At 42.4% G+C, this 22,718-nt stretch overlaps 1 protein-coding gene across 9 annotated transcripts in view; it reads left to right on the top strand.

Moving 5' to 3' along the window:
• LOC118401239 (myocyte-specific enhancer factor 2A-like) overlaps window positions 1-22,718 on the top strand; it is a 120,701-nt gene that overhangs the window by 72,985 nt on the left and 24,998 nt on the right. For 5 of the 9 annotated variants that reach the window (XM_035798593.2, XM_035798591.2, XM_035798589.2 and 2 more), the window contains 2 exons: window positions 16,149-16,283; window positions 19,499-19,712. In XM_035798593.2, coding sequence (XP_035654486.1) covers window positions 16,149-16,283; window positions 19,499-19,712 — 349 coding nt within the window. Of the gene's footprint in view, window positions 1-16,148; window positions 16,284-16,349; window positions 16,485-19,498; window positions 19,713-22,718 lie in introns of all 9 variants that reach the window. The other 4 variants (XM_035798594.2, XM_035798592.2, XM_035798587.2 and 1 more) reach the window with 2 other exon arrangements.

Raw genomic sequence — 22,718 nt, 5'->3', positions numbered from 1 at the left:
AATCAAAACAAATGCAATTCTCATTTAACAAATTCAACATTAGACTTCTACACTGGTCTAGCAATAATAGCACTAACCTCATAGCTGAGGATTATGTTGTGAGTGTTACTAGTGGCATATGTCTGTATATTCTGTCAAGTGTATAAAAGACTAGATAAAACACTGATCTACTTTTGTTGATTGTGTTTTTAGGAAATATGCTTGGCACTGCAATTCTCTTCTACCCAAGGCATTTCATCTGCTTCCACATGTGAATAGGGAGGAATACTGATATGTTGAGTCTGATTTCTAGTAACACACACTGTACTTTATTACTACATGATGAAAAAATGTCATACACACATAAAAACAAGTCAAGTTGTTAGTCAGGCTTTGTTGAACAAATGTTTCTGTCATTTTCTGAAGAGAAGCTAAAATCCACTTTTCATATGTTTTGATATTGCTGGATACACTTTTCAGAATTGTCTTTGTAGTTCTAGATGACAGAACGTACCTTTTTCCCATGTACTGAGGTGCAGTACGCATTCTGGTTGAAAAGCCATAATTTGCCATGCTGAGTGTAGGAGTACTAATGGGGTTGTAGCCAGTCTCCTACTGGGTTTCAAAGTTTATAGGACAAGGACTCTATTTCCTCTGGCCTTTCACTAGAAAAAGGGTCACCACTCTCTTTGGAGTTTTTTTGCATTCTATGAAAGCAACACTTGTGATCATTTTTATCCAAGTCTTTTATAGAACATCCTATTTCACACCACATTTATGAAACAAGCCATGAATGGACTATAATTGTCTCTTTTTCCTCATGTTCACTATGGCTTGGTTGCTGTGGAAACTCATGTTAATGTTTCAGAAAAACAGGACATGGACAGTGAACAAATAAATCTTCCTCAGTTTATCACAACCAGAAGAGTCCCATTAAAGTGTGTGCATGTGTGTTAGCCCTTTGCCCCTGTTCTTCAACAAAGCCCCTACACTCTTCACTGCGATGGTTGTTACCAGGTTACAGTAAAGAGTTTTTTGTTTTCATGCTTCATTGACGTCAGAGCTTCTTTTCATCCTTCACTCTCAAGTGTGATATGTATTTTTCATTTCAAAACTAGGTCTTCTTGGAGAGGGTGAAAATAAAAGGAGAGAGAACAACAAAAGACCCCCAGCCATTGCAGTCCCTGTAAACATTACTCTCCAATGACACTAATGAGCCATGCTCTAATCTCAAGTGCTGGAGCACTGCACTGGCGGCTTTGTACAAAAAACACTAGCACTCATTCAGAAAGGAAACAAGAGAGATGACACGAGTACATGTTTTTTAAACTGAATGACAAATTACATTCGGGCTCTTTTTTTTGTGAAATAAACATTTCCCTCTGCTGTTCATCTGAGTAGAATTTGTATTATGTTGATTATTTCTCATGTGCTTGTGTTAAAAGACTCCATATGAATGAAATGTATTACTAGTGTTTCAGTGGTTTATGTTCTTAGGTGTGTACAGATGTGGGATATTCCCACTGATGGCTTTTGCTGTTAATTAGTTAACACAAACACTCTTGTGTTAGATTAGAACTGGTTGGTGTCGGTGTAGTTCTCTTCTGGTTTCTTCCTGAACCCGGTCTTGAGATGAGAGAGACAGATCCTAACCTGTCCCTAGGTTACCTGTCTCCTGGCAGGGGGACAGACCCTACTGGGCTGGAGTCTGAGAAGCAGCACGAGTAGCAGCATCCCACACAACCAACACTATACTTAAATACACCAAAATATGACAGAGTTATTATTCTAAACATTCATGTGTGTTTCCCAAATAATGAGCTATCTGGGGCGTTTCTTAACCTATTAGAACCCTTTCACTTTGTGCTACACGCCACAGGGACCGACACACAACAAAAGCCTGTCCTATGACTTGAACTTGACTTGCTTTCATTCAGCCACAAGAGCATTATTGAGGTCGGGCACTGATGTTGGGCGATTAGGCCTGGCTCGCAGTCGGCATTCCAATTCATCCCAAAGTTGTTCGATGGGGTTGAGGTCAGGGCTCTGCAGGTCAGTCAAGTTCTTCCACACCGATCTCTACAAACCATTTCTATATGCACCTTGCTTTGTGGAAACAGGTGTGGAAACAGGAAAAGGCCTTCCCCAAACTGTTGCCAAAAACTTGGAAGCACAGAATTGTCTAGAATGTCATTGTATGCTGTAGTGTTAAGATTTCCCTTCACTGGAACTAAGGGGCCTAGCCCAAACCATAAAAACAGCCCCAGACCATTATTCCTCATCCACCAAACTTTACAGTTGGCACAATGCATTTGGGTAGGTAGCGTTCTCCTGGCATCCGCCAAACCCAGATTTGTGCGTCAGACTGCCAGATGGTGAAACGTGATTCATCACTCAAGAGAACGCGTTTCCAATGCTCCAGAGTCCAATGGCGGCAAACTTTACACCACTCCAAACGATGCTTGGCATTGCACCCGGTGATCTCAGGCTTGTGTGCGGCTGCTCAGCCATGGAAATCCATTTCATGAAGCTCCCAACGAACAATTATTCTGCTTATGATGCTTCCAGAGGCCGCAAACAGCAAAAAAAAGAAACATCCGTTTTCCAGGACCCTGTCTTTCAAAGATAATTCATAAAAAATCCAAATAACTTCAGAGATCTTAAATGTAAAGGGTTTATACACTGTTTCCATGTTTGTCCATTGAACCATAAACAATTAATGAACATACACTTGTGGAACGGTCGTTAAGACACTAACAGACGGCAGGCAATTAAGGTCACAGTTATGAAAACTTAGAGGTCTTTCTACTGACTCTGAAGAACACCAAAAGAAAGATGCCCAGGATCCCTGCTCATCTGCGTGAATGTGCCTTAGACATGCTGCAAAGAGGCATGAGGACTGCAGATGTGGCCAGGGCAATAAAATACAATGTCCGTACTGTGAGACGCCTAAGACAGCGCTACAGGGAGACAGGACGGACAGCTGATAGCCCTCGCAGTGGCAGACCACGTGTAACAACACTTGCACAGGATCGGTGCATCCGATCATCACACCTGCGGGACAGGTGCAGGATGAAACAACAGCTCCCAGAGTTACACCAGGAACGCACAATCCCTCCATCAGTACTCAGACTGTCCGCAATAGGCGGGACTGAAGGCCTGTTGTAAGGCAGGTCCTCACCAGACATCACCGTCAACAACGCCGCCTATGGGCACAAATCCACCGTCGCTGGACCAGACAGAACTGGCAAAAAGTGCTCTTCACTGACGAGTCGCGGTTTTGTTTCACCAGGGGTGATGGTTGGATTCGCGTTTATCGTCAAAGGAATGAGCGTTACACCGAAGCCTGTACTCTGGAGTGGGATCGATTTGAAGGTGGAGGGTCCATCATGGTCTGGGGCAGTGTGTCACAGCATCGTCGGACTGAGCTTGTTGTCATTGCAGGCAATCTCAATGCTGTGCGCTACAGGGAAGACATCCTCCTCCCTCATGCCATGGCCAGCGAAGAGCCCGGATCTCAAGCCCATTGAGCACGTCTGGGACCTGTTGGATCGGAGGGTGAGGGCTAGGGCCATTCCCCCAGAAATGTCCGGTAACTTACAGGTGCTTCGGTGGAAGAGTGGGGTAACATCTCACAGCAAGAACTGGCAAATCTGGTGCAGTCCATGAAAAGAATAGCAACTGCAGTACTTAATGCAGCTGGTGGCCACACCAGATACTGACTGTTACTTTTGATTTTGACCCCCCCCCCATTTGTTCAGGGGCACATTATTCAATTTCTGTTAGTCACATGTCTGTGGAACTTGTTCAGTTTATGTCTCAGTTGTTGCGTCTTGTTTTGTTCATACAAATATTTACACATGTTAAGTTTGCTGAAAATAAACACAGATGATAGTGAGAGGACGTTTCTTTTTATATAGTGTACTTTAATGACAGTCATGCCACCAATGGAGCGCCCTTGCCAAGTTTGTGTTTACTGTCTAATGTATAGCTGACATGAGAGACCACAGTGACCAATATGGACAGAGGAACTATGTTGACGGTTATGCTGAAGGCCAAACCATGAGCCCACCCCCATGTTCTCTACTGACCTTGTGGTCCCTGTAACAGAAATGTGACCCTTATTTCACATAGAACGGCTTCTGTATGTTAGCTCCGTTGGGCAACAATCAGTTTGCCCTCCCCCCGTCTCACCATGGGCAGTGTGAGACCTCTCTTCTCTACCCAGGGGTGAGGACAAAGCAGAGCACAGCCAGTTGGGAGGAGAAGGAGGGGGGTTAGCTGGCATCATGCCACCCTCCCCTGCCTTGCATGGCTGAGTGAGGAGGTGGGTGGGCAGGGAGGGAGGGGTGCTGTGGCTCAGATTGATGAGGCCAGGTCTGTGGTCTGGGTATAGAGTGTTGCAGAACATACCTCCTGCTGGCATATCCTGCCCTCTCCCTCCGCTGTGCGCCCCCAGCGCTCCACGCCCACCCCAGCCCTCTACGCCCGCCCCAGCCCTCCACGACCCGCCCCAGCCCTCCACGACGCCCCAGCGCTCCACGCCCGCCCCAGCCCTCCACGCCCGCCCCAGCGCTCCACGCCCGCCCCAGCCCTCCGCGCCCGCCCCAGCCCTCCGCGCCCGCCCCAGCCCTCCACACCCGCCCCAGCCCTCCACGCCCGCCCCAGCCCTCCACGACGCCCCCAGCGCTCCACGCCCGCCCCAGCCCTCCACGCCCGCCCCAGCGCTCCACGCCCACCTCAGCGCTCCACGCCCGCCCCAGCGCTCCACGCCCGCCCCAGCGCTCCACGCCCGCCCCATCCCTCCACGCCCGCCCCAGCCCTCCACACCTGCCCCAGCTCTCTACGCCCGCCTTTTTGGAACTCCTAATTGTCCTGATGAATATTTTAAAGGCGAGCAAGTATGGGAGTTGAGGACGGGGGTTTGGTTTCAAGGGCTCTGACAGCTAATGATCCACTCTGTGGGTGCAGGGAGAGGGAGACAGGGAGAGAGAGAGAGGTTGATAATTAGAGAGAGGGGGAGGGAGGTGGGAGCAGGGAAAAAGATGTTAAGTGAACTTCTTGTAGTAGTAATAGTTTTGTGAATTGTTTTTTTATACCTTTTTATCTTTAATATAGCTGTCTAGAGCTAGTTGGATGTAATGGAACGTGTTCGTCTCATTTGTTCCCAATCTTTTAAAGATGTAGATAATGATGACATTGAGATGCCTTTATCCTCAATTTGGACAATTCCCAGTTGACTAAATTGTCTGAAAATATCCAAGCCACTGATTGAAAATGTGTTCTCTTTGACTGTGGCAACTAATATCTTTGCCACGTCCGTTATTCAACAAAGTCTCTGAGCAGCTGCCTGTCTCTCGGAGGGAATGGTATTGCTCTCTGCTGTGCAATTTATTCTTACTCAATAATATAGCGGCTATATTTATCAAAGTTTCAATCTAGCCAGTCAACCACAATCATTTTCTGCTCTACTGTAAATTGAGCTGACCTGACTGAGACAGAGGCTTTCTCCTCCCTGTCTGTCCTTTAGGGACACGCAGACCACAGCTCAGTCAGGATTACTCTACTTTTATATGTCTGCATGTCTTACTCTATTTGGTGTATCAGTTCGGAGCTAACTGTGGTCTCGCCATTGTCCTGTTTTTGAGAGGATTGGATCAGACTTCAGGATATATTGTTTTCCAAACAGCTGCAGTCCGGTCATAATAACCTAACAAAACACAGTCTGTCCTGTACAGCTGAGAAGGAGCACCTCCTGCTGTATTTCCTGTCAGACAATGGGCTGAAAGAGAGGAAGGACATGCATGGGGTCATATCCTGATATCAGTTAGATCACTGATGATGTGGAATGGTCATGAGATTAAACCAGATATGTCTGGGAATCAAAACCAATTTCCTTATCTAGCCCTCCCTACTCCCAGACCAGGAATATGACCATTACCAGTGTGTAGAGAGGAGAAGCTGTTAGGGTCCTCGGTAATGGCATACAGTACATACAGCCACTAGCTGGAGACTTCACGAGAACAACCAACATACCCTTTTCCCCCTCAAGTGAAATCTACATCACCAAAGGAAAAATGGGAGCATACTCACAGTGAAAGACTTGTCTCTTAAGATGTTATATAAAAGCTAAAATATTTGTGAGCAGATGAAAGCCTTGCTATCAGCCGCCTCCCCATGCTGATTCTCAACAGTGTTCACACTCAAAGAGGCCCTTTGATAACCACATTAGATGGAACGGACTGGACACAATGGTGATGTCATGAGGATTAGCACGCTACCTTGCTTAGTGCGGCAACGTACACAACAGCGAATTCACAACACTGCAGGGTGGGTGTGCAAGGTGGGGACACAGTTGAAATGAGGTGAGGAACACTACAGAAGCAAAAATAGTTCAAATATACATTATTTATATAGACTATAATCAAATCATAATGGCTCTTAAAGCATTATTTTGGTGTGTGTTCTATATAGCTACCACTGGAAGACACTGACAGTTCAGCCACAACCTGCCTTCTCCCCACATTTGAGAAGTTTGGCTTTTGTAACGACATCTACTGTCTACTTCCAAACTCCCTTTTATTCACATTCAGTACATGAATAAGTGAAATGTAAAAAGCTCGACACAAGCGGGGGGCATTGGAGTGTAATGGTGTTCCATCTAAGGCAGACTGCAGAAATTGCTTTGGCCCATTTCAGTGAAAGTGCAGGTATGGTAGGTGGCTTACGCAACAGCTTTGGCTCCACTTTATCTTTAACTCATTAAATTATGTTTTCTTAAAAGTTCAATGTAAATGGGGCTATAATATAAACTCTGTGGTTGTGGTTAAATCATACACTCAAAATACTCAACTTTTTTGTTTTGATTGCAACAGTCGTGTTTATTTTCTGTGACATAAACATAGATCTAAATGGAACACTATATTTGGCTAATATGGCTTCGACAGCAGGCACCATGCCTCGTCTCGAGCAAGATGGCGCCGACAGAGAAGGTCGCCTCACTTCTAATCATTTGGAAACTTTGCAGTATTTTTTTTTTGTGTGTATTATTTCTTACATCATATGTACAATACCATTCAAAAGTTTGGGATCACTTAAAACCGTTCTTGTTTTTGAAAGTAAAGCACATATTTTTGTCCATTAAAATAACATAAAATTGATCAGAAATACAGTGTATGTAACGGTTTTCTTCCACTGAAGGAGAGAAGGACCAAAATGCAGCGTGGTTAGTGTTCAACATCTTTAATATAGACGATAAACGAGAACACTACAAAATAACAAATGTGAAAACCGAAACAGTCCTATCTGGTACAAAGACAGAAGACAATCACCCACAAAATACCCAGAGAACATGGCTGCCTAAATATGGTTCCCAATCAGAGACAATGACAAACAGCTGCCTCTAATTGAGAACCAATCTAGGCAACCATAGACATACAAAACTACCTAGAAAGGAAACAACCCCATAAACATACAAAACCCCCTAGACCAGACAAAACGCATAAATCCCCCTTGTCACACCCTGACCTAACCAAAATAATAAAGAAAACAAAGATAACTAAGGCCATGGCGTGACAGTGTAAACCCTCTTAACGTTGTAAATTACTATTTCAGCTGGAAACAGCTGATTTTTTATGGAATATCTAAATAGGCGTACAGAGGCCAATTATAAGAAAACATCACTCCTGTGTTCAAATGGCACGTTGTGTTTGCTAATCCAAGTTTATCATTTTAAAACGCTAATTGATAATTAGAAAACCTTTTTGCAATTATGTTAGCACAGCTGAAAACTGTTGTCCACATTAAAGAAGCAATACAACTGGCCTTCTTTAGACGAGTTGAGTTTCTGGAGCATCAGCATTTGTGGGTTCGATTACAAGCTCAAAATGACCAGAAACAAATAACTTCCTTCTGAAACTCATAAGTCTATTCTTGTTCTGAGAAATGAAGGCTATTAATTTGCGAGAAATTGCCAAGAAACTGAAGATCTCGTACAACGCTGGGTACTACTCCCTTCACAGAACAGCACAAACTGGCTCCAATCAGAATAGAAAGAGGAGTGGGAGGCCCCAGTGCACAACTGAGCAAGAGGACAAGTTCATTAGAGTGTCTAGTTTGAGAAACAGATGCCTCACATGTCCTCCAATGGCAGCTTCATTAAATAGTACCCGCAAACACCAGTCTCAACGCCAACAGTGAAGAGGCGACTCTGGGATGCTGGCCTTCTAGGCAGAGTTCCTCTGTCCAGTGTCTGTGTTCTTTTGCCCATCTTAGTCTTTTATTTTTATTGGCCAGTCTGACATATGGCTTTTTCTTTGCAACTCTGCCTAGAAGGCCAACATCCCAGAGTTGCATTTTAACTTAAAACTAGACACTCTAATGTACTTGTCCTCTTGCTCAGGCCTTATACCCTCGACACGGATATAAGGACCTCTCCCATCCTCCTTTCGGCAAATCCGACCATGACTCCATCTTGCTTCTCCACGCCTACAAACAAAGACTCAAGAGGGACGTTCCGCTGGTCAAGTTCCGGTGGCCTGTCCTCGAGGGCCTTCACAGTGTTCTACAGGAGCACCAACGAGAGCATACTGTCGGGCTGCATCACAGCCTGGTACGGCAACTCCACTGCCGCAGACAGACGGGCGCTTCAAAGGGTGATACGTGCAGCTGTGTGCACATTGCAGGACACCTACAATACCAGGTGTTGCAGGAAGGCCAAGAAGATCATCCTGGACCCCAGCCACTCAAGCCATGCCCTGTTCTCCCCGCTTCAATCACTCAAGCGCGGGCAGTACAGGAGCATCATGGCAACCCCCTCCCCCCACCCACAACGGTCATTTACCTGACATAGAGATAGAATTGATAGCTCCATTCTAACATCATATGAAAACAATTATTTTCTATATAACGTACAATTGAGACACTGCTTCAATAGCTCATACTCTTGCGTGTGTAAGTTTAATATAAATGAACAACAGGTGCTCTGGAGGAGATGAGTGATACTGTAGATGTTATAATCAGTATGGGGGTTGGGCATACAGTACTATGAGTGAACAGACACATTTCAAGGCCTCTCTCACTTTTGGAACATCAGAAAAAGCCTGTTCTTTTAACATTACACTCACACACTCACTATGATGCCCCGCTGGTTTGACGTCAGACAACCAGATTTAAATTTTTGGTGTATAGAGCCAATTTTCTAGCAGTCCAGGATGGCTGTGAGAAAATATCTGCTGGCCTGGTTCCCACTGCTCTTTATGAGCCTCCATGAGCCTTGTGAACAGATTACACAAGTTCAATCATCACTACTCTCTGTCTGCAGACCCATATACAGACAGACTCACCACCCACCCTCCATTAGAAATGTTGTTGTTGAAAAGCCCTATAAGTTCTAATATATTCACACACCTCCAGCTTTGCTTTCTTAAAGGACTTTTGGTATTTGTTTCATTAGTCCACTATTGATACAGTCCCTAAATGTTTTTCATGTCAGCAATCAAGTTTTCAAGATATTGAACTTTCAAAATACATAAAATACAGAGTATGATATGACCTTTGAAAGTGAATTTCTGAACTATAGAAGGAATAGAAAGGAAGAAATGGAATAGAACGAACACAACTTCAATTTTGTTTACCATAATTCAGCGTTGGTTGGTTTGTTTTGTGTAAACGTTTGTATGTATTACTGAACCAATAGTATAGAGTAAAAACCTTGGGTTGAGTGATGTCTGATGGCCTTCAGGGTTCCATGTGGCCCCTTCTAAGGCCATGTTAGTGTGAGGCTGTGTGTGATTGGCCGGGCCGGGGAGCCAGGGCCTGACAGGTGTTTGGGAGAGAGACACCTGTTTGGCCATGTGCTGATTTAGTGATCCATTTACTGGGAGCTGTGGGCAGCGTCTGTGGGACACCCGAAACATGCCAAGTCATTTAAGGAGGAATTACTGCCGTGCTGTCCCAGACCTTCACTCCTTAACGTGCTCAGCTAGGAGTACCTCGGAGAGGAAATCTGTCACTCTTCACTCTTTCTTAGGCATGAATACATTATATGCTGTCATAATGTTTAATTTCAATTCATCTTAGATCACGGAGGTCAATATTGACTTGTGAAATGAATTACCTAGATATGAGCGCTCACTGTTGGGCTTTGTGCTGTTTAGTCTCAGTGCAATATGTTCCATGGTTTGTTCTGAGTGCTGAGTGTCCCTGGCACTGGATGTTTCCACTCTGGCCCCTCCCTGAGTGGCTAGCAGGGCACGGGGCCAGGGGCAGAGGGTGCGGCTGGATGGAAGTGCTGCCTGCGGCCCTGCCCATCTCACATAGCCATGGCCGGCCAGCCCAACCCAGCTATTCCCATAATGAGCAGGTTTGGACTTTAATTTGCAGGTCCTGATCAGATCTGTGGCAGTCTGGCGGAGAAAGTGCATAGTTTCCCTGGTAAACATAGCCTTAACAGGAGCCTAACTGAAGAGCAGCCTCAGTAAACAGGAAATGAACCAGGAAGGCGTTTTCTTCGAATGAGAAGAATGCCCAGGCTCTGTACCACACCAAACACTAGTGGATCTAAATGCACATTTACACATGTTGTGTATCATTCATCTCTCTCTCTCTCTCCAGTAACATTATCAGACATATATGACTGATATGATTTAGGTGCTTTTCAGAGTTCCCCTGCTTCAGACTTTAGCTCATACACTGTTTCATCAAGTGTTTAAGCTAGAGTAGAGTGTATAGTTTGTATTTGTATTATTAAGGCAGCAGCTACTCTTACTGGGGTCCAAACACATTAAGGCACTTACATCACACATAAAACAAAAGGTAAAACTGCTAGTGTGTGTGTGCTTATGCGTGTGTCTATACCTGTGTGTGTGCCACTTTACAGTCCCTGCTGTTCCATAAAGTGTATTTTAATATTTTTATTCTTCTTCTTCTGAGTCTACTGCTTAAATAATTTACCTGATGTGGAATAGCCATGGCTCTATGTAGTATTGTGCACCCCCCATAGTCTGTTCTAGAGTTGTGGATTATAAAGAGACCTCTGGTGGCATGTCTTGTGGGGTATGCATGGCTGTGTGCTAGTAGTTTAAACAGACAGCTTGGTGCATTCAGCTTGTCAACACTTCTTACAAAAACAAGTCAATCTCTCCTCTACTTTGAGCCATGAGAGATTGACATGCATATTATTAATGTTAGCTCTCTGTGTACATTTAAAGGCCAGCCGTGCTGCCCTGTTCTGAGCCAATTGTAATTTTCCTAAGTCCCTCTTTGTGCCACCTGACCACACAACTGAACAGTGGTCCAGGTGGGACAAAACTAAGGCCTTTGTTGATAGTGTTGTTAAAACCTCTTTGGGATATGTGGGACGCTAGCGTCCCACCTGGCCGAAATCCAGGTAAAACGAAGAGCGGCAAATTCAAATAAATTACTATAAAAATCAAACTTTCATTAAATCACGCATGCAACATAGCAAATTAAAGCTACACTTGTTGTGAATCCAGCCAACATGTCAGATTTCAAAAAGGCTTTTCGGCGAAAGCAAACAATGCTATTATCTGAGGATAGCACCATAGTAAACAAAGAGAGAAACCATATTTCAACCCTGCAGTAGCGACATAAAACGCAGAAATAAAAATATAATTCATGCCTTACCTTTGACGAGCTTCTTTTGTTGGCACTCCAATAAGTCCCATAAACATCACAAATGGTCCTTTTGTTCGATTAATTCCGTCGATATATATCCAAAATGTCCATTTATTTGGCGCATTTGATCCAGAAAAACACCGGTTCCAACTGGCTCAACGTGACTACAAAATATCTCCAAAGTTACCTGTAAACTTTGTCAAAACATTTCAAACTACATTTGTAACACAACTTTAGGGATTTTGTAACGTAAATGATCAATAAAATTGAAGATGGGATGATCTGTGTTCAATACAGGAAGAAAACAAACTGAAGCATACTTTCTGGTCACGCACCTCTATCGAACAGTACACTTCTTGTACACTCCTTGTTCAAGATGGCCGTACTTCTTCATTACAAAGGAATAACCTCAATCAATTTCTAAAGACTGTTGACATCCAGTGGGAGTGAAAGGAACTGCAAGAATGTCCCTTAGAAATCTGGATTCCCAATGAAAACCCATTGAAAAGAGAGTGACCTCAACAAACAAACAAATCTGAATGGTTTGTCCTCTGGGTTTCGCCTGCTAAATAAGTTCTGTTATACTCACAGACATGGTTTTAGAAACAGTTTTAGAAACTTCAGAGTATTTTCTATCCAGATCTACTAATAATATGCATATATTATCTTCTGGGGATGAGTAGCATCATGAAATGCATGAATTTGGGCATGCATTTCATCCGGATGTGAAAATACTGCCCCCTGTCACCAAGAAGTTAAGAAGGCAGAGCAGCGCTTTATTATGGACAGACTTCTCCCCATCTTAGCTACTGTTGTATGTTTTGACCATGACAGTTTACAATCCAGGGTACTCCAAGCAGTTTAGTCACCTCAACTTGCTCAATTTCCACATTATTCATTACAGGATTTAGTTGAGGTTTAGGGTTTAGTGAATGGTTTGTCCCAAATACAATGCTTTTAGTTTTTTAAATATTTAGGTCTAACTTATTGTTTGCCAACCATTCTGAAACTAACTGGAGCTCTTTGTTAAGTGTTGCAGTCATTTCAATTCGCTGTAGTAGCTGACATGTATAGTGTTGTGTCATCCGCATACATACAGTAGATACACTGGCTTTACTCAAAACATTTAAAAAGTAAGGGGCCTAGACAGCTGCCCTGGGGATTTCCTGATTCTACCTGGATTGTGTTGGAGAGGCTTCCATTAAAGAACACCCTCTGTGTTATGTTAGACAGGTAACTCTTTATCCACAATATAGCAGGGGGTGTAAAGCCTAACACATACGTTTTTCCAGCAGCAGATTATGATCAATAATGTCAAAAGCCTCACTGAAAAGCCTCACTGAAGTCAACAAAACAGCCCCTACAATCTTTTGATCACCAATTTCTCTCAGCCAAGCATCAGTCATTTGTGTAAGTGATGTGCTTGTTGAATGTCCTTTCCTATAAGTGCGCTGAAATTCTGTTGTCAATTTGTTTACTGTAAAATAGTATTGTATCTGGTCAAACACAATTTTATCCAAAAGTTTACTAAGGGTTGGTATCAGGCTGATTGGTTGGCTATTTGAGCCAGTAAAGGGAGGTTTACTATTCTTGGGTAGTGGGATGACTTTTGCTTCCCTCTAGGTCTGGGTGACACACTTTCTATTAGGCTTAGATTGAAGATATGGCAAATAGGAGTGGCAATATCGTCCGCTATTATCCTCAGTAATTTTCCATCCAAGTTGTCAGACCCTGGTGGCTTGTCATTGTTAATAGACAACAATTATTTTCATCTCTTCCACACTCACTTTATGGAATTAAAATATACAATGCTTGTCTTTCATAATTTGGTCAGTTATACTTTCATGTGAAGTGTCAGCGTTTGTTGATGGCATGTCATGCCTGAGTTTGCTAATCTCGAAAATTGAAAAAATCATTAAAGTAGTTGGCAATATCAGTGTTTTTTATTTATTTATGAGCCATCTGATTCAATGAATGATGGAGCTGAGTTTGCCATTTTACCTAAAATGTCATTGAATGTGTTCCAAAGCTCGCTGTTGATTTCACGTACATTATCAAGCTTTTCACACATATTATTCAGATACTGATAGTTAACACTTGGTGGTCTATAGCAGGTTCCCACAAGGCTTTAGGTGAAGCAGATAAACCTGAAGCCATATTACTTCAACAGTATTTAACATGAGATCCTCTCTAAGCTGTGCAGTAATGTGGTTCTGAATATAGACCCGCATCACCGCCCCATTGGCATTTCTGTCTTTTCTGTAGATGTTATAACCATGTATTGCTACCACTGTATCATCAAAGGTATTATATAAGTGAGTTTCAGATATAGTTAGAACATGAATGCCATCTGTTACTTGCAAGTTATTGATTTCATGAACTTTGTTTCTTAGCCTACATATTTAAATGTGGGCTATTTTTTTGCAATTTTATGGGATGCTTGATTGTTTTTATTGCTTTACTGGGAAGTTTATCAGATGTAGACATGCTTATGTTATTTATGTTTGATCAGGGTGAGCTTCACACAGTGGACTTCCTACTAGGGCACACACTGCCTCAGTGCTAACAGTATATCTCTGGTTCATAGGCACATGATTACTGCATACAATAGCTGTAGTTTCATTCAGTACTGGTACATTTGTAAAAGTTAAAGTAAACTGTGCCTTGGTAGACACGCACATTGTATAGTAGGAAATCATTGAAAACCAGTAAAGTTTCATATTTCAATCCTAGGAAATCCGACAGTAGTGTGTCATACAGAGCTTGTCATCATGTTGGGATCTGGGTCCTTCCACCAAATCGGTGCCTTTTAAGAAGTGTAAATAGGAGTGGCAAAATACTTTAGATTTTACAAAATGTTAACATTCTGTCATAAATAGCACATGTTCAACTTCATAGAAAAAAAATGTTTTCCCATCTCAAATTACTATAGTAAGTGTCTATTAAGTGCCAAATAAAGTAACAGGGTTGACCATATTAGGGTTGAAGATGTAAATGCCTTTATTCATAAAAAAAAAATCACATTTATTGAATTCACCATGTGGTCTATATTAAAGGGCACTTAATTTAATATAACAGGTTTTGAAAATGCAATATTTAGTATTGGTGAACAATACTTAAAATAAAAAAGGGTTGCAAAAGGCACTCTTTTCGTGGAACGATCTAGTTACTGTAAGCAGGGCTGGGTAAGACATGTTGTTAGATAGAGATCAGCCCAAACACCACTGTACTGTCAGAGAGCTGTCAGCAGATGCCAGCTGCTGCTGCAACGCCCATGAACACCCACACACACACACACACCAGCGTTACCTCCTGCACCTCCAGGATAATGGAGATGGAGGCAGAGACGAAGGGCTCATTAGTGCCTTTGAGTCCTACTCCTCTCCCTCACACCGTGACCCCTCCATCCAGAGGAGTCCGTGATTGCTGTAGACATCCGGCTCAGAGGCAGCCCAGAGACAGGGTAGGTCACTGCTCTGGGCCTGCACCAGCCTGATAGGGGAACCTGAACAGCACATATATAAATCAAACTTGATGTTCTCTGACTGGCTTGATATCACATGCTGTCACGTGCTGTCATGGGTTCTCGTTACCACCATCATTCACAGTTTTATCAAAGCGGAGAGAACTTCTCCTTTGATAGAAAGTTATAACAAGCACAACACAGTTTCACTCTTTTTATTTAGTTAATTTGATAGTGTGCAGTCTTTTTAAGAGGTCAAATGAAGCTATATCACACCATACTGTGTGCTCTTTACTCTTACAATAATCACTCCATTTCATGCTCTAATAAGCGTATTTGACCACAAACAGTATAGTAATCCATTTTATTTCCTACATTACTTAACATTGATAAAATCCCATGAGTGGCAGCCATGCTGAATTAAAGTCTGCAATGTTTTAAACTGCTGCTCTGTTGGATCCTCTTATACCGGGGTGTCTTCCAGCTGGGTGGCTTATGATAACTGAGAGATAATGAAATATGCATTGAAACACACACATGCAGCAAGAGAGCGGGAAGATAGAGAGAGAGAAGGGGGGTTGGGTAGAGGTTGAGAAGAGAAAGAGAGAGAGTGCAGGGAGAGGAGTGCAGAGAAATATTTAGTTTATTCTGTGATGGTCTCTAAAGGATGAAAGGATAAGGATTGACATTTCAATTTGCCTATCATTGTTAACCATTGCATAGGAAGACAGTATTCATCCCGTTCCCTGCTCATACCAGCACACTGGCAAGCCAAAAAATAACAAATGAATTCAAATATTTTTTGATTATTTATAAATGTACATGTGAAGGCAGGTGTATTATAATTGATGTATTACAAGTCATTGAATATCTGTCATATGTATTCAATTAATTAGTGTCTTGACTTGAATGATGCCTTTTACTTATGTAAGTATTTTTGTTCATGTTTTGTTATGGGAACAGGTTTGTAGAGGTGTATTGTAGCCTACCTAGACAGAGAGTCATGTGGTAGTAGACTGAGTATCCTGCAGTATATATTGTATGTGTGAATTGTGCAATTTTATTTCAGAAATTAAGAAACAAAGGCCATAATGACCTGTGTGCCAGTCCTGATCCAGATGACTGTTTTGGGCACAGCCCCCTCATGGACGACCGTTTCGGCAAACTAAGCGAAGAGAGTGATTTAATGTACAAGCGCTGTGGTGTAAGTACTTTTTCCTCTCCTGCCATTTTGTGTTGATTCCTGTTTTTATGTTGATGTTCACTACAGGCGCTAAACAAGAAAGAACACAGAGGCTGTGATAGCCCGGACCCTGATGCCTCATATGTCCTCACCCCTCACACAGAAGAAAAGTATAAAAAAATTAATGAGGAGTTTGATAATATGATGAGAAATCATAAAATCGTAAGTAAATGCAATGATTTTGCTGCTTGGCTTTGTGGCACAAAGGATTTTGACCTCCTTTTGGTTTGACTTTTTCTTCTTTTTTTAATTATCCCACCCTGCAACCTCTGTCAACTACTATAAGCAAACATGGACTATTCAAGCATAACCTTTTTTCTGTTCATTGGAAGTGTATTTGTTTATTTTGTTGATTTGTTCTGCAACTTATATTTTGGCACACCCTGATAAGATCACATTGTTATGACAGGTTGAACCTTTTTTAAAGCTCTATTGGGAAGATCATATTGAAAACTATAAGAAAAGGAAAGTGCATTTTTGTTATTGTGGAGGAGAAGCTTCTTTATTATAAAAGACACATTTCCCCCTGAAAAAAAAGAGGAAGATTCCTCCACTGGCTTAAATATTGACTGGTTCTGTAGCTTTGGTGATTTATGTATTTTTTCCCAAAACCCAATTTTCACCCCCAAGCAGATCGAGAAATTGAATCTCTTTCAGTGCCTGGATCATTTGGCGAAGGGGGAGATAATTTTTTATTCGTTTTATTTATCTTCCCTCCCCTTTGCTCATTGTATGATCTCTCCTAGTTTCTCATCTTGGTGGGTCCTCCATTCACGTGGGCAATTCAAGTATTCGCCAAATCACAACATCAGTGGACTATCACTGTTTATTTTCCACTCTTTCATCAAGCTACTATCAGACTGGAGGTGACCAAAGTACCCTGGAATTACACAGAGCTTTACCTTAAGACAATAGTGATCTTATTGCGGGTGGCAATCATAGAATCCTGCATAAAGTATAGTGCTTCAACTGTTGTTTTCTCTCTAATTCTGACATGGAGAGCACCATTGTTTGCAATTAACACACTAATAATATCACTAACTGACTGCCTCACTGGACTATGCTGTGAATGGAGTGGTCTCACTGTCACCAGTTACTCTCACAAACTATTTGGATTGTCAGCACTGCACTGCACTGACATGGAGTTTTGATCCAAAATGCAAGTCGGAAGTTTACATACACTTTAGCCAAATATATTTAAACTCAGTTTTTCACAATTCCTGACATTAAATCCTAGTAAAAATTCCCTGTCTTGGGTCAGTTAGAATCACCACTTTATTTTAAGAATGTGAAATGTCAGAATAATAGTAGGGAGAATGATTTATTTCAGCTTTTATTTCTTTCATCACATTCCCAGTGGGTCAGAAGTTTCCTTACACTTACTTATTATTTGGTAGCATTGCCTTTAAATTGTTTAACTTGGGTCAAACATTTCGGGTAGCCTTCCACAAGCTTCCCACAATAAGTTGGGTGAATTCCTCCTGACAGAGCTGGTGTAACTGAGTCAGGTTTGTAGGCCTCCTTGCTCGCACACGCTTTTTCAGTTCTGCCCACAAATTTTCTATAGGATTGAGGTCAGGAATTTGTGGTCAGGGCTTTGTGATGACCACTCCAATACCTTGACTTTGTTGTCCTTAAGCCATTTTTCCACAACTTTAGAAGTCATTGTCCATTTGGTTGACTCATTTGCGACCAAGCTTTAACTTCCTGACTGATGCCTTGAGATGTTTCTTCAATATATCCACATCGTTTTTCTACCTCATGAAGCCATCTATTTTGTGAAGTGCACCAGTCCCTCCTGCAGCAAAGCACCCCCACAACATGATGCTGCCACCCCCGTGCTTCACGCTTGGGATGGTGTTCTTCGGCTTGCAAGCATCCCCCTATTTCCTCCAAACATAACAATGGTCTTTATGGCCATTATGGCCATTTTTGTTTCATCAGAGGAAATTTCTCGAAAAAGTATGATCTTTGTCCCCATGTGCAGTTCCAAACCGGTCTGGGTTTTTTATGGCGGTTTTGGAGCAGTGACTTCTTCCTTGCTGAGCAGCCTTTCAGGTTATGTCGATATAGGATTTGTTTTACTGTGGATATAGATACTTTTGTACCCGTTTCCTCCAGCATCTTCACAAGGTCCTTTGCTGTTGTTCTGGGATTGATTTGCACTTTTCGCACCAGAGTACGCTCATCTCTAGGAGACAGAATGCTTCTCCTTCCTGAGCGGTATGATGGCTGCGTGGTCCCATGGTGTTTATACTTGAGTACTATTGCTTGTACAAATGAACGTGGTACCTTCAGGTGTTTGGAAATTGCGCCCAAGGATGAACCAGACTTGTGGAGGTCAACAATTCTTTGGCTGATTTCTTTAGATTTTCCCATGATGTCAAGCAAAGAGGCACTGAGTTTAAAGGTAGGCCTTGAAATAAATCCACAGATACACCTCCAATTGACTCAAATGATGTCAATTACCCTATCAGAAGCTTCTAAAGCCATTTCTGGAATTCTCCAAGCTGTTTAAAGGCACAGTCAACTTAGTGTATGTAAACTTCTGACCTACTGGAATTGTGATACAGTGAATTATAAGTTAAATAATATGTCTGTAAACAATTGTTGGAAAAATTACCTGTGTCATGCACGAAGTAGACGTCCTAACCGACTTGTGAAAACTATAGTTTGTTAACAAGACATTTGTGGAGTGGTTGAAAAACGAGTTTTAATGACTCCAACCTAAGTGTATGTAAACTTCCGACTTCAACTGTATATTTTGGGAAATAACACAATTAGACTATCCGGATAAAAATAAGAAAACGTTGATGATCTGCAGTGCTGACTATTACAATGCAAGTCTGAACACCTGGTACAAGACACTTGCTATTGTGCATGTTTTGATCTGTAATGTTTTTTAAATAGCAAAGTTATTGTTTTGTGCATTTACAGAAATATAGTGGTACATTTTATACATTAGTATTTATATATTATACAGGCTTATGTCAGCATCCAATAAACCCAGATTTGTAACATTGCCATCAGTTAATAGGACTGCTCTGTTAACCATACCAATGTGATTGATGTGGCACCATCACAGATGCCATCTCTGCCATTTCCTTCCCAGTGTGACCCTCAGCCCAGCGCCAGGTCTTTGATTCTCTTCATGTCTCTGTGTTTCCCTCCTGTAGCCCACGGCGCTGCCCCAGCAGAACTTCCCCATGCATGTGGCAGTGCCAGTCTCCAACCAGAATACCATGTCCTACAACCCAGGAGGATCCATGAGCAGCCAGGCCCTGGCCCAGGCCGCAGCCTCTCTGAGTGACAGCGGGATGCTCTCCCCCCCTCAGGCCTCCTTACACAGGAGCGGGGGTCAGCAGAGGCCCCCCACTCAAGGCAATGCGGGTCAGTACCACTACACCTCACTGTTGTTTACACTACACCTGACAATAGTACGTACATGGTGGTAACTATGTATGGACTTCTCCTATGAAGTAGTGATGCACGACATACGCCTAGTTTCCTGAAACGAGTCACATATGAACACGTTTATTTTAGGTTATATAAAGAACAGGATTTAATGAAAAGCAGAAAACAGACACAGCATTGTTTCACATTCTTTAATAAACAGAAACAGGCAATTGGATATACAGCTGGCTTCACAGTTTCCCCACCAAATAGGCCTACAAGGAAACTCGACATATCTCGATGATGTTGAGTATGTGAGGTGGTCTGTGGGTTTCCACAAAAAGATGAGTAAGAATTCTACATTCCATGTATTCTGGAGCATGAGTCCAGGTTCTTTGGAATGATTGAGTGCTGTATCCAGGCTGATCCCTGGCTCCCAGCTGAAGCATGCAGATGGTTAATCATATAATTTCATGCATCTTATTAGCTGGCATGCTGGGAAGGACAGACCTGGCATGGGCCCCAGCCCAGCCGGAAAAGTATGTCCTCAGGAGGTACTGATTAGTTCACTCTTGCTCTGCCCGACAGGCCCTCAGCTCAACCGGCTGCATACATTTGCCTACGACATGGTCAAAGGCCTCTCTTGTCAGTTTCAATTGGTCATTCCATGCTTTTTGGCACACTTCATTGCATGCGAGGGGACTGTATTTGTTGTCTGTATGTGAGGGGAGCATTAAAGCTGCAATCTGTAACTTTTTGGCTGACCTGAACAAATTCCCATAGAAATGTGAGTTATAGATATGTAATTCTCATTGAAAGCAAGTCTAAGACGTGGTATATCATTTCTATATGCGCTATTTCTATTCTTCCAATCATAAGTTTAATTTTTGTGTCTTTTACTTTTGTTTTTGTACACCAGCTTCATTTAGCTGAAAATACAATATTTTTAGTGGTTTAAAAAAACAAAACAAAAAAATTCACCCAAGTTTAGATGGTAAACTGATTCTCTACACTATAGAGTGCTTGTTTTGCCACAAACTGAAATTAGTCAAACTATTAGAATTTTAGCAACCAGGAAATAGTGGAGCGATTTCGACCGGCTCAAATCAGTCTTATGTAGCAATATCTGAAATTGTGTGTTTTATATTGGATAAAAGTAGAGACTCAAAATGGTAAATCATACACTACAGTCGTGGCCAGAAGTTTTGAGAGTGACACAAATATTAATTTTAACAAAGTCTGCTGCCTCAGTTTGTATGGTGACAATTTGCATATACTCCAGAATATGATGAAGAGTAATCAGATGAATTGCAATTAATTGCAAATTAAACTGAATCCCCTAAAAACATTTCCACTGCATTTCAGCCAAGCCACAAATGGACCAGCTGACATCATGTCAGTGATTCTCTCGTTAACACAGGTGTGTTGACGAGGACAAGGCTGGAGATCACTCTGTCATGCTGATTGAGTTCGAATAACAGACTGGAAGCTTAAAAAGGAGGGTGGTGCTTGGAATCATTGTTTTTCCTCTGTCAACCATGGTTACCTGCAAGGAAACATGTGTCGTCATCATTGCTTTGCACAGAAAGGGCTTCACAGGCAAGGATATTGCTGCCAGTAAGATTGCGCCTAAATCAACCATTTATCGGATCATCAAGAACTTCAAGGAGAGCGGTTCAATTGTTGTGAAGAAGGCTTCAGGGCACCCAAGAAATTCCAGCAAGCGCTAGGACGTCTCCTAATGTTGATTCAGCTGCGGGATCAGGGCACCACCAGTACAGAGCTTCCTCAGGAATGGCAGCAGGCAGGTGTGAGTGCATCTGCATGCACAGTGAGGTGAATACTTTTGGAGGATGGCCTGGTGTCAAGAAGGGCAGCAAAGAAGCCACTTCTCTCCAGGAAAAACATCAGGGACAGACTGATATTCTGAAAAAGGTACAGGGATTGGACTGCTGAGGACTGGGGTAAAGTAATCTTCTCTGATGAATCCCCTTTCCAATTGTTTGGGGCTTCTGGAAAAAAGCTTGTCCGGAGAAGACAAGGTGAGCGCTACCATCAGTCCTGTGTCATGCCAACAATAAAGCATCCTGAGAACTTTCATGTGTGCGGTTGCTTCTCAGCCAAGGGAGTGGGCTCACTCACAATTGTGCCTAAGAACACAGCCATGAATAAAGAATGGTACTAACATGTCCTCTGAGAGCAGCATCTCCCAACCATCCAGGAACAGTTTGGTGACGAACAATGCCTTTTCCAGCATGATGGAGCACATTACCAAAAGGCAAAAGTGATAACTAAGTGGCTCGGGGAACAAAACATACCCAGACCTTAATCCCATTGAGAACTTGTGACCAATCCTCAAGAGGCGTGTGGACAAACAAAAACCCACAAATTCTGAAAACTCCAAGCATTGATTATGCAAGAATGGGTTGCCATCAGTCAGGATGTGGCCCTGAAGTTAATTGACAGCATGCCTGGGCGGATTGCAGAGGTCTTGAAAAAGAAGTACTGCAAATATTGACTCTTTGCATCAACTTCATGTAATTGTCAATCAAAGCCTTTGACACTTATGAAATGCTTGTAATTATACTTCAGTATTCCATAGTAACATCTGACAAAAATGTCTAAAGACACTGAAACAGCAAACTTTGTGGAAATTAATATTTATGTCATTCTCAAAAAATTTGGCCACCACTGTACAGTCGAGGAACAATGGGAAAGTCATTCTGCTTTGAAAGTTGATAAACGTGTAAACTCACTTTTGAGAAAATGTCCTTTGAATGTTTTGGTACTATTTAACCATGGCAATGTGACTGGGAATATGGCAAAGGCAAAGTGGAGTCGTAATTCAACTGCTCAGACACGAGACGTATGTGGCAGGGTCTACAGACAATCACAGACTACAAAAGGAAAACCAGCCACATCATGGACACCAACGTTTTGGATCCAGACAGGCTAAACACATTATTTGCCCGCTTTGAGGATAACAAAGTGCCACCGACGCAG

This window comes from Oncorhynchus keta, chromosome 22 (assembly GCF_023373465.1).
Source record: "Oncorhynchus keta strain PuntledgeMale-10-30-2019 chromosome 22, Oket_V2, whole genome shotgun sequence".
Classification (NCBI taxonomy): domain Eukaryota; kingdom Metazoa; phylum Chordata; class Actinopteri; order Salmoniformes; family Salmonidae; genus Oncorhynchus; species Oncorhynchus keta.
This window is presented reverse-complemented; position numbering and strand designations above follow the sequence as displayed.